General features: G+C 39.0%; 1 protein-coding gene across 1 annotated transcript in view; it reads right to left on the bottom strand.

Annotated features, from left to right (window-relative positions):
* Positions 1–13,359, bottom strand: part of ulk4 (unc-51 like kinase 4) — a 330,407-nt gene that overhangs the window by 59,805 nt on the left and 257,243 nt on the right. Inside the window, exon 35 of the mRNA XM_056475236.1 lies at positions 5,367–5,552. Coding sequence (XP_056331211.1) covers positions 5,367–5,552 — 186 coding nt within the window. The remainder of the gene's footprint in view (positions 1–5,366; positions 5,553–13,359) is intronic.

Raw genomic sequence — 13,359 nt, forward strand, 5'->3', positions numbered from 1 at the left:
CTGTCAAAAAGCGTACCGAACCAAACCGTACCGTAACGCTTTTTCGGCACCCTTTCGAAAGGGTACCAACCACGAGAACGGGTACCAAAAGGCGGAGCTAGACGCGCAGCTGAACACTATTAGTTTACAGAGAGGCGTCATTCGCTTACGCAACAAGCCAGAATGAAAACAAAAAACCTGTCATGTTTGAAATACACAGCGAGAGATTATAGCGGAATTATAAATACATATAATAACGAGCCATGGTCGATCTGGGCTCAAACAAACCTTGTCGTCGTCTTGATGAACAGCCACACAGGCATGGAGTAGAGCAGAATCTACCCTGTGCCTCGTAGTTTTTTACGAGCCAGTCTGAGGCGCGAGCGGTTTCGCTTTCTTCCTTGCGTTCGCCGCGTGACTATATCTGAAATAACAAACTTCTTGAGCTGATGATAATAACCTGCGCTTGATTATTGACATGCTTTTGAAACCTGATCCTGTCAGAAACTAACAAATGCGAGAGTGAAGCGTCAAGAAACAAAGGAGAAGCCGGAAAAAAGGAGCACATTATTTTTCAGCAAACATAAACAAACTGCCATGTATAACTAACTTATCTTCACCTTTTGGACTAATATGAACCGGGAATGACGGAATTACTCTCTAACAGAGGCTACATGTGCTGCTGAAGATTACAGACACAGATGAGAGGTTTTCACTGACTGTGGGCTATATTTTGTGTTGTTTTGAACCTAAATACGGGCGAAATGTCTGCTATATGTAGTTCTTCTGTAGTTGGTAACATATCGGAGACTGTAAGGGGCTGTATGTGTTTATATATGTTCATTTATTTGTTTATTTTATATAATTACAGACGTTACAGTAGGCTGTTTCGCACTGTCATTGATCTGCAGTTATAATCAACTCATGTTCATTGAAAAGTTAGTAATAAACATTTCTACACAAGTATTTATGTGTATGAAGCATCTGTTTTGTGAGAAGTGCTTCTCATATGATATGTAAGTGACCCGTACAGCTTTATTGTAGACATTTCCTCGAGCGAGAATGACGTCGACTGAAACTTTCTGTCATACACCACGCCCACCAAAAGGGTACCCTTGTTAGTGGAAACGCAAGCCTGATAAAGGTGTCCCGTACCAAACCGAACCATACCAGTCAGTGGAAACGAGCCAACTGTGTAACATTTTATTTATTAAGTTTAAGAGTCCCTTTAACACTTACGTTTGTTTTATTATAAGACATAAGAGACAATACTTTTTACTATTAAAACTATTAGCCAAATTAATGTTGGTAAATTAAAATAAAGTGGTTAAATAAATAAAAAAAACGACTTAAATGTATTTATAAATGGATTGTTAAAAAAAATATTCAATAATTATCAATAACGAATGACATGAAACATTAAATTGTGCTAATTGTTTATGCCCCACCCTACTTTAAACTATTAAATATGTAAATAAAAGTCATTTTTTCAAACTTTGCAACATCAAAAATTGTTGCAGGAAAAATCTCATAATCCAATTCAGATACATAAAAAAACATGAATCACAAAATATGGAAAAATGTTTTTTTTTTATACAGTATAGACCCCCCTGTAGTAAGAATTAATGACATAAAAGCAGTAAATGAATTAAAATCGAGATGAATGTTATATGAGGTATCCTGATTTTAAACGTTGAGATTTTTTACTCAACATATTTTAAGTATTAATGCTACATTTTCTTCAAGCCTTAAAATATTTGATTAAGATGTCAGAATAAATCCTGACAATCCTGACAAATAAAATAAATCACATCTTGGTATGATTATGTAAATCATCTTTCCCTTGCGAATTATAAAATAAAGATTTCGCATTAATCGTGACAGCGGCGGTCTCGCCCATCATAAATAAGAATGATCAATGCCACGCTGACTTTCACACAGTTGATGCTAGTGTGATGAACGTAAACACCCCTGCTGTGTTATATTCATCCAGAGCGATGATTTAGATTTCGTCCTTGTTAATATTTGGACATTCCCTCCTAATCAACAGATACACGCAAATGAGAGGATCAAGACAGGGCGCAAGTAAACTGCATCTTCGAGACTTGTATGTAAATGACTGGCTAATTTCATCCCATTTAAAAAACAGAAAGAAATCATCAGTCGTGAGGATCTGGGTGCTGTCAGTCTCGTTCTATATGCCTCTGTAACCAACCTCTCAACGACCCAGAAGGCCACCCCGCACAGGAAGCACAGTTCATGCCCTTCTACTACACACACTATCCAATATTAAAGAGCGGGTCCGATCTGCCACACACAGACACATCACATATTGAGCTGACACACTGACTCTGACAGCATCAGAATCTAAAATAAATCAAATAGTAACGAGAAGAAAAAAAATCTTGCACCTTCTTCCTCCAGTTGCACAGAGAGACTGTATGTATTAATAAATATACATATAAATAATGTCAAATAGGAAAACAACCACCTGATTTAGTGCATGATCATGAACTTTAATAGATTTGTATATTCTTCATCCTACTTTTAGAGTAATATAAATCTATAGCTACTAAATAAATACCTAAAAAAAATTGGCAACAATTGTAAAAGATCTGCAAAGGTCTCCTAAAAGACAGAATCGATTGTGAACTGTCTAAAACTTTCTACTTTCTGCACAAAACACAAAAAAGTTTGCAACAAATTAGCATAATGCCAGTCATTGCTCTGCACTGGCTTCTTGTGAACACTGTAATGTAGCTTATAGGTCTGGAAAAGTTTGTGTTTTCACCATGTTGATGCATGGACATTAGCAATTTGCATGCAAACAGTGACTAAAGCCCAATTTAGTATGCTACGACTTATGTAGTCGATACTACTGTTAACATTTATACTTCTGCACACCTTCAAATTGCTGGTAGGCAGTAGGGTTATACATTTTTTGCCAGTGTTTTGAGTTTACACTGGAAATGTGTTCGATGCTACTGCAACAGTAGCTCAAATTTTCATGGTTAATTGAATTTAATCGAAATCGCAAGGAATTACGGCTCTGTGATCAGTAGTAAATCCCCATCGAAAGCCACAAAGAAGAGACGCAGGAAGTCAAACCCAGCAATTTAACTGCTTTTATTGATTCAATGTGACTATTAAACACACAGCTATGGAAGCATCTCACGGAATGATTCATTTCAAACATTGAACTGAAGTAATCAGGTGAATTTGGAGTAAAAAAGTGTTTTTATATGTAGTAGGGCTGCACAATATATAGTTTCAGGATCAATATTGCATTGTGCGCATCCCTAATAGTCACATCGCAAGATATAATAGTTTGAGTGTGAATTATAGTTGACCAGGAGCTACAGAATTGTATTTAATCACTGTGTGTATATGGAATTGATCCGATTTATGCAAAAAAAAAAAAAAAAAAAAGAAAATGTTTTCTCACTTAGAATTATTGTCGTCTTCTTTTTAGTGCAAATATTTACATTTTAAAGTGAAAATAATATTATTTTACTACTTACTACTACTTACTAGTTTTAAGTAAAAACTCTTAATTTGGACTTTTTTCTTCTGAAGCTAGAAACGAGACAAAGCAATGAAAGAATAGCATTTTTTACACTGTGATAATTCAATTTCGTTACCTGAATACTGTTAGACTCCCCAGAAAACATCAAAATAGTGCTACTCAAACTATTTTGTGAAACTCTATTCATATTGCAATATTTATTGAAGAAAAATAAAATATTGCAATATCAGATTTTCCAGCCTGATCTCACGAGAAAACGTAAGTATTTAACGTTTTGTCAGTTTAGTGGCTAATTCGTACGAATTCGTACGAGTTCAGTCATACGAAATTGTACGATTTTAAAAAGGAGGCGTGGCACCTAACCCCACCCCTAAACCCATCCGTCATTGGGGGATGAGCAAATCGTACTAAATTGTACGAATCAGATCGTACGAATTCGTACGAATTAGCCACTAAATCAAAAAGTTACAAATTGCCATGAGATTGTGTTAGATTTTCCAATATCGTGCAGCCCTAATATGTGGTATTTTCAGAATGTATGTGAATGTGAGAGTGTATGGGTGTTTCTTAGTACTGGGTTGCGGCTGGAAAGGCATCCGCTGCACAAAACATATGCTGGAATACTTGGTGGTTCATTACTCTGTGGCAACCCTTGATAAATAAAGGACTAAGCCGAAGGAAAATGAATAAATGAACATATTTATATAATATCATTCTAAGCACAGACAAAGGCATTGCATCATTATATTGTTGTCGGTTAATGTTAATTCTGAAGAATCAAATGAAAGCAGTTAAATCTTATGTTTATCCTACTCTGCTAAAAAGATTTACCATAGACTAGTAATTACTGGTCAAAGTCCCTTTAAGGCAAGTCATTTCACTCGGCTGTATCTTTAAAAAGCCTCTCGGGCAGTATGCTGGGGCATTCTGTTTGAATGGGGAAACATTAAATTCTCCAAAACTGCTTGCCAAGCGTACGATTAAAGTTCATATTAGGAATCACCAATAAAATTAAACAACATCTGTCCCTTTAGTTTCATTTTCAAACGTCTGAATCACACAAAATCTGCAGAAACTCACGTCTGGACTGAGCCCCTCCCCCGGAGTATCGTTAGTCTATAGCGATCGGTGATTGGCTCCTGTACTACAAGGCGGGCTTTATTCGCCATATAGGGATCAATGATTGGCTCTTGTACTATTAGGGAGGTATTAATTCGCCATATTACCCTTTTCCCCATTCAAAAAGATATGAGTGACACGTCTTGTGTATTCTGTAGTCTTTGTTACTGGTTTTCTTTGGGGCATATTTAGTTGTTCTGTGCAACTTGTGCGAGATAGAGCGCCCTCTGACCTTCGGAGTAAGTAAGTTTAACACATTACCATACTTTCCTAAGTGTATCTGTCTGCGAACTGTACGAGAGGGGCGTAACATGAAGGGGGCGTAACTTGCAGTTTGCAAGATCCCATTGAGCCATGCGAGATGTCACAACGAAATGTTGATGACAAGATAGCGGAAATACTTTCCAGAACATTTTCATCAAATGTTTTCATGCGTTTTCTCCAAATTTATCCACAACTAATTCATTTGATATATTATTATATTCATTCATTTAGCAACTCTAATCGCTGACTACTTCGTCCGTTTTGTCATGACAGTTAGCCTGCTCAGCGTCGCCCCCCTAAATAACAGTACTATGGCGAGTGCGTCAAGTATAACTCTTCATTCCTCACAAGATGTTCAAGACAATCGCAGCTTAAAATCACATGCGATTTTATGTCAATAAACAGCCCTACTTTATCCCTAACATTATATACAGTTCAGGTATGTGCTGGACTCAGATCAGTGTTTGTATGCACTCACCAGGCGTTTGAGCACGCGGAGCAGCAGTTTCTGTTGTCTGGGCTCAGTGTGTGTCTGCAAAGCGTGTGCCAGGCTGAGCAGCTCCTCCGGCTGCAGACGATCTGCTCCGTCTCCTCCATACAGCTGAGCCAGCAGAGACACACAGTGACTGGCCTCCTCATACACCTCGCTGTCATCACACGCCAGCTGTGGCACAAATACAGAGAACACTGCATTCAAGGCAAGGCAAGTTTATTTATATAGCACATTTCATGCACAATGGTAATTTAAAGTGCTTTACATAAACAACAATAAGGCACAATCCCAATTCTACCCCTTAGCCCTTGCCCTTACCCCTGGTTTTGCGTATTCAAGTGAAGTGGTTGGGGTGTCCCAATTCTCTCTAACTTGAAGGTATAGGGTGCAGGGACGGGGAAACTTGATCCTGGATGGCTGGTGTCCTGCATAGTTCTGCTCCAACCCTAATCAAACACACTTGCCTGTAGCTTTCTAGTGATCTTGAAGACACTGATTAGCCTGTTCAGGTGTGTTTGAGTAGTGCAGAGACACCAGCCCTCCAGGATCAAGTTTGGTCATCCATGGGCTAAGTGGAAGTGCTAGATTGTCCTTGAAATGGAGATTTTCCATGACCACACTAGTGCTGCATCCCAATTCGCATACTATCCATCCTAAATAGTATTCGAAAATAGAATTAGTATGTCCCAAACCATAGTATGTTGAAAATGCCAAAGGTTCCTGGATGGTTTACTATTTCCGTAAAAAAAATGAGGTGTAGAAGCGGCCATACTCTAAACCAGGGGTCTCAAACTGCCGGCTCGTGGCTCGTGGGCCATTTGCACTCTCTCTCCGGCCCGCAACTGACATGAAAAATATATGGAGACTTGGCCCAACAAAACATATTTTTGAATCACTATCATTGTTGTGCAGTCGCATATACACTTGTGGTTTTGCCATTTTGCCAAAACTAGACATTTAATGTTCTGTACTATATATTTGGGTTACTTTTGGTTACAGAGTATTTCTGAGGCTGATCTAAATGTTCACTGTAAAACCCAACAAAGTTAAGGTAACCTCAAACCATTTGAGGAAACTAACTGCAACAAACCATTTAAGTAACCATTAAAAACTAATCCTAATGAGTACTGTGAACTTAATCCATTTGAGTAAATTAAGCAATTTGAGCACAGTAAAACCCAATAAATGAAGAGAACTCAAACCAACTGAGTACTGTAAAACCCAATGAGTTAAGGCAACTCAAACTGTTTGAGGAAACCAATTGCTTAAAAACTAATCTATATGAGTAATGTGAACTTAGTCCATTTAAGTTGAAGTAATGATCTATTTAATTAACTCATTCCCTTTAACTCCGAGTTCCAAACTCTTTTCAAATGAGTCGAATATATATATATATATATATATTCGAGAGTCATACACCATAATTTTGTCGCTCAAAAGTATCGGTTCAGGCACCGTTTTGGCACCGGCACCATTTTAAAAGTATCGATTTAGCACCAGTATCGAAATAACCCCAAACGATACCCAACCCTAAAAGGCACAGCTAAACAAATGTGTTTTAAATCTTGATTTGAATGTGCCTAATGTTGGAGCACGTCTGATCATTTGGAAGCTGATTCCAGCAGTAGGAGGCATAGTAGCTGAAGGAGAACTCATTCATTCATTTTCCTTCAGTTTAGTCTCTGATTTATCAGAGATCGCCACAGCGGAATGAACCGCCAACTATTCCAGCATTAGTTTTAAGAAGTGGATGCCCTTCCAGCAAGTGGATGCCCTTCCAGCCGAAACCCAGTACTTGGAAACACCCATTCATAAACACACAACACTCATTGACTGCGGTCAATTTAGTTTCTTCAATTCACCAATAGCACATGTGTTTGGACTGAAACTGGAGCACCCGGAGGAAACCCAAGCCACACGGAGAGAACATGCAAACTCCAAACAGAAATGCCAACTGGCCCAGTTGGGGATCGAACCAGCGACCTTCTTTCTGTGAGGCGACAGTGCTAACCATTGAGCCACCATGCCGCCCCTGAAGGAGAATTTTCACATAAGAAAAATCCACACATCTCTTCATCCTCCTTTATCCAAGCACAGTTAATGAGAAAATCTTTTAAACCATCAATATACCTGCATCTGTTTCATTGCTCGAATGAAAAGATTGAATTATTGAACAGCTGAGCTGCTGCCAAACTCTCCCTTTCACGCAGATATTTCTAGGACTTTTATATTGCTTTTCTATTGCTTTTGGGAAATATGAAACTACATCCTTCATAAACCTCAGCACTACAAATCTGTTTGTCCATGTACGCTCAATATCAGCGGTCTAGAGAGTTTAGCTTATACATTTCAAATCTTTCTCATTAGGTGCCGTATGTTTTGCTCAGACTTCAGATAAGATGCTGTTTTTTGATGAAATCGCATTCTGAAGGGAACACATGGATTTTTCACACATTTTAGCAGTTCATCAGCATTCCCTAGGATTCAGACACATGAACCAAGTTCGTACAGTTTTCTTACAGTGGTCTTAACCTCAGCTCCTGGTGGGTCACAGATCTGCACAGTTGAACTGCAACCAGCTCCAACTCACAACTGCTCAGAAGTTTCTAGCAATCTTAAAGACCCTGATAAGCTGGAGTATAATGGAGTTATGCTTTTTTATTACCGATGCAACAGTTAATCAAAGGGATAAACACAGAATAATTTTGTAATAATATAATAATATAGAATATAGATGTTTGATGCAACTGTTTCTATAATTTAGTAGACTACACACACACATAAGAAGGTGAAAATCTGAGTTCATTATTTAATGATAATTGAAGCTGAATCTATGCTTATTTAAGCCGACATTTTCAAGATATGTCCAAATACTCTTTATACAAACATTATACATTAACACATTCATATTTCTTTATTTTCCCCTTTTATTTTCACATATAAAAATAGGTCAATTATAAATATTTAATCTTTAGGTAATCTTAAAGCGGACCTATTATGCATTAGTGGTGTAAACACAGTTTCATGGCAACAATGTGTGAATATAGCCATTAATCAATATAAACCATTAATTCTATTATTTATTATCACACTTCACAAAAACAGCCTGCATAAATACTTTGATTGACATTCTCCCTTTGTACGTGTCATCAGAGAGGGAAAGCCCCACCCATCAGTGATAATCTCTCCCTAATTAGCCTAGTCAGTCCTGAGGGAGAAGCAGCCACTATGCGCATAGATGTTTGTAGCCCCACCCTCATTTGAAACGAGGGCTGGAAGCACAATCTCATTCGAATTTAAAGTGACAGTGACTAAAACGTCACAATTAGGATCAAATGCTAAAAGGGTCAGTTTCAAAGAGTTAGAAAACATTATTTATGGGTTACAATGAGCTGAAACTTCACATACAAACTCTAGGGATGTCAGAGACTTATTTTATGTCTTGCAAAAAGGGGCATAATAGGTGCCCTTTAAGTCAAAGCATATAAGATCATACATTATTTTATTGACGATAAACATAACACATAGGACAAAAAAAGTACCAGAATATATATATGAGCAATATCACACTCGTAGCAGTGCGCTATGGGTATATATCGGCACTGGTGGGAGGCGTGCCTTGGCACACGGCCACAGGTCAAGTGCCTTAGTGTCTCACTAGTGACGACATATAGCCACATCGCACTGCTACAAGTGTGATGTTGCGTTTATACAACTGTTTGACGGCATAATCTATAATATATTTTAGATTTAATATATATATATTAAATTTTATGAGGAACTACTTTCTTCCGCCATTCATGCTGACGGTCAGAACAGCAGAAACCACTGCTACTTCACAATTGTCACTTAAGAGTAAGTATTTGAATGATTCTCTAGCGTAATGTCTAAAGTGATGACAAAACAGATTTTTGTCACATTTTAAGATTATAAGGCTGAACGGCACAAAATGTCATCAGTCTAGAGATATTTCACAGTATTTCTCTGATGCAATCAGAATGTTACAATAATTAAACTCTGAAAAAAAGCCAAAGCAAACACTATGATTACTATGGTATAGATACAGCACTACAACATACAATAGAGAGAGAGATTGACTTAAAATGTCACTTACCTGTTTTATAATAATTTGATCAGCTATAGTTTGAAATGAGTTTTTCTCCTCTTAGGACTTATTATGCGGTCTCTGTCGCCACCTTGTGGCGTCAACCTTCTTTGCTCTGCTCAGTATGGCAGGCTGAAGAATGCCGAAGTGCTGTATCTCAGAAATTATAAATATTTAAAATAGACACTGTCCTTTTAAATAAACTGCATAGTTGTAATCTAAACAGCTACATCCTCACTTTAAAAAGCCTCAAAAGTACATTATGTTGTTCAACAGCGGCAATATTTGTCAAACTGTAGTGAGTCAATTGATCTGCTTTCATTCTATGTGGGCGGAGTAATACAGAAGGGTGAGGAGGCTGTAAAAGTGTTGTTAATGCAGAATATCACACGGCTATCAGCCAATCAGATTCGAGAACCAGACAGAACTGTTGAATATATGTGTGTGGGTCTGTGTATATATATATATATATATATATATATATATATATATATATATATATATATATATATATATATATATATATATATATATATATATACATACAGTTGAAGTCAGAATTATTAGCCCCCCTGTTTATTTTTTATCCAATTTCTGTTTAAAGAGAGGAATTTCTTCAACCCATTTCTAAACACAATAGTTTTAATAACTCATCTCTAATAACTGGTTTATTATAATTTTGCCATGATGACAGTAAATAATATTTGACTAGATATTTTCCAAGACACTTTGATACAGCTTAAACGGGCATTTAAAGGCTTAAATAGGTTAACCAGGCAGGTTAGGGTAATTAGGCAATGTATTGTTTAACGATGGTTATATAAAAAAAAAACCTTAAAGGGGCTAATAATTTGACCTTAAAATGTTTTTTAAAAAATTAAAAAAACTGCTTTTATTCTAGCCGAAATAAAACAAATAAGACTTTCTCCAGAAGAAAAAATATTATCAGACATACTGTGAAAATTTCCTTGCTCTATTAAATATCATTTAGGAAATATTTTAAAAAGACAAAACAATTCAAAGGGGGGCTAATAATTATGATATATATATACATTTCAAACTTCCCATTCAATTAGAAGTGATAGGACCGGCTCAGTCAGTCCATTCAATAATTTCTAGCCAACCCCAGATCAACTTAAACCGCACCACACAGCAAATTGCCGTATTGCCAGTGCTAAAACATCAGAGAAGGAAAGCTGCCGAGTGGAAACAAGAAGAGTTCAGTTGTGATCCTCAGAGATGGAGGAGAGTGCAGTCGCAGGCTTAACACGTCCATCAGGGGAGCCGAATGGAGTTCTCAAGCCAGACCACAACAATCCCCGCTCAGCCTCAGACGGAGATAAAGACAAAAAGCCACACATAAGGGCCGTAGGGATTTTCTCTGCCCGCTCATTCTGACCCTCAAAGCCCCAATGTGGCCGGCTCAGGGATTCCAGACTCTTTTTCTACGCTGATCTGTTGCTGCCCTCTGCCATAAAGGCGTAATCCCAAGAGACCACGGGGCAAGGGCTAGCCGCGCCTAATCCCGCCCCTCTTTGTGATGTCGCCGGCCACTCCAGAATGGAGTGCGGGGTTTTAGGAGGCCGCACAATACCCCTAAAGAGCGCCGACCCAAAGAGAGGCAGAGCGGAGGGAGTTTGGTGTGCGTCCGCGGGCTCCGCTATTGTTCGCATGCCAACGTGGAGTCAGAGCCGAACAAGAGTTAACACCTGCTTAGACGGCCTCCCAAATCCACCCTGTTTACTTAGCAGGCCTTGTAGATGCATCGGGGAAATCAGGCTGAGGAGTCTAATGGGACTGTGGGCTGAAAAGCACACAGGAATCAGGGAGATTAGGGAGTGTTAATGCCACTGTGGGCTGTGAAAGGATGATTGGAGAAGAGAAAGAAAGAATGAGAAGAGGAGGAGAACCCAAGCCTATGGGGACGTGTAACGCGCAGGCCTCTCATGACCTCCGCATGTAGCCGGCCACACACACTAAAAAAAAAGAGAAGTGTGTTTGAGCCAATCAATATTTCTCACTGCCTTTGGAGCAAACACAACTGTAAATTGGGGTTTTTCAAACCATGTGCTGCGTCAAATTGTGAACTCGGCCGCTTGTGTAAACAGACTGCAGGGAAGATCGCAAGCGCTTGTTTGCGGGCAAACTCTGCATATTTACCACCATAATGAAAAGCATGTGGAGTAAACACATGAAGCTTTTAGATTGAGTGGGCACTTTGAGGGGACGCATTTCCCTTTTGGATGAACTACTTAAAATGCAGTATGGCCCTAGCGCACAAAAACAATCTGTTCACATGATCCTAGGGCACCATTCGCCCTTGACAACAGACATGCTGTCCCATCCTGGTGAATTGCTTCTACATATATGCATAGTTAAACACACAAATGCATACACACACTTGTACAGATATCTTTATGGGGACTTCTCATAGACACAATTATTTGTATACTGCAGAGACGGTGTATTCTATCCCCCTACCCTAAATCCAAGCCTCACAGGAAACATTTCGGCTCAACTCTACTCCTTAGGTAGAATTTTTACGAAAACATACATAAACTCACTGGCCACTTTATTAGGTACACCTTACTAGTACCAGGTTGGACCCCCTTTTGCCTTCAGAACTGCCTTAATCCGTCATGGCATAGATTCAACAAGGTACTGGAAATATTCCTCAGAGATTTTGCTCCATATTGACATGATAGCATCACGCAGTTGCTACAGATTTGTCAGCTGCACATCCATGATGCGAATCTCCCGTTCCACCACATCCCTAAGGTGCTCTATTGGATTGAGTCTGGTGACTGTGGAGGCCATTTGAGTACAGTAAACTCATTTTCATGTTCAAGAAACCAGTCTGAGATGGTTCACACTTTATGACATGGCGCGTTATCCTGCTGGAAGTAGCAGGATAGTAGATGGGTACACTGTGATCATAAAGGGATGAATATGGTCAGCAGCAATACTCAGGTGGGCTGTGGCGTTGACACGATGCTCAATTGGTACTAATGGGCCCAAAGAGTGCCAAGAAAATATCCCCCACACCATTACACCACCACCAGCCTGAACCATTGATACAAGGCAGGATGGATCCATGCTTTCATGCTGTTGACGCCAAATTCTGCCCCTACCATCCGAATGTCGCAGCAGAAATCGAGACTCATCAGACAAGGCAACGTTTTTCCAATCTTCCATTGTCCAATATTGGTGAGCCTGTGTGAATTGTAGCCTCAGTTTCCTGTTCTTAGCTGACAGGAGTGGCACCCAGTGTGGTCTTCTGCTGCTGTAGCCCATCCACCTCAAAGTTGGACATGTTGTGGATTCAGAGATGCTCTTCTGCAGACCTCGGTTGTAACGAGTGGTTATTTGAGTTACTGTTGCTGTCTGGCCATTCTCCTCTGACCTCTGGCATCAACAAGGCATTTGCGCCCACAGAACTGCCGCTCACTGGATATTTTCTCTTTTTCGGACCATTATCTGTAAACCCTAGAGATGGTTGTGCGTGAAAATCCCAGTAGATCAGCAGTTTCTGAAATACTCAGACCAGCCCATCTGGCACCAACAACCATGCCATGTTTAAAGTCACTTAATCACCTTTATTCCCCATTCTGATGCTCGTTTTGAATTGCAGCAGATTGTCTTGACCATGTCTACATGCCTAAATGCATTCAGTTGCTGCCATGTGACTGGCTGATTAGAAATTTGCATTAATGAGCAGTTGGACAGGTGTACCTAATAAATTGACCGGTGAGTGTATGTTTTAATACAGTCATAACGGCTTTTGTGTTTTACGGTCATGCTTAAAAATAAATGAATAAATAAAATAAAAATTGCTAAATTTCACCATCATGTCCCACATCTGTCACCCGACGC

This window comes from Danio aesculapii, chromosome 16, assembly GCF_903798145.1.
Source record: "Danio aesculapii chromosome 16, fDanAes4.1, whole genome shotgun sequence".
Classification (NCBI taxonomy): Eukaryota; Metazoa; Chordata; class Actinopteri; order Cypriniformes; family Danionidae; genus Danio; species Danio aesculapii.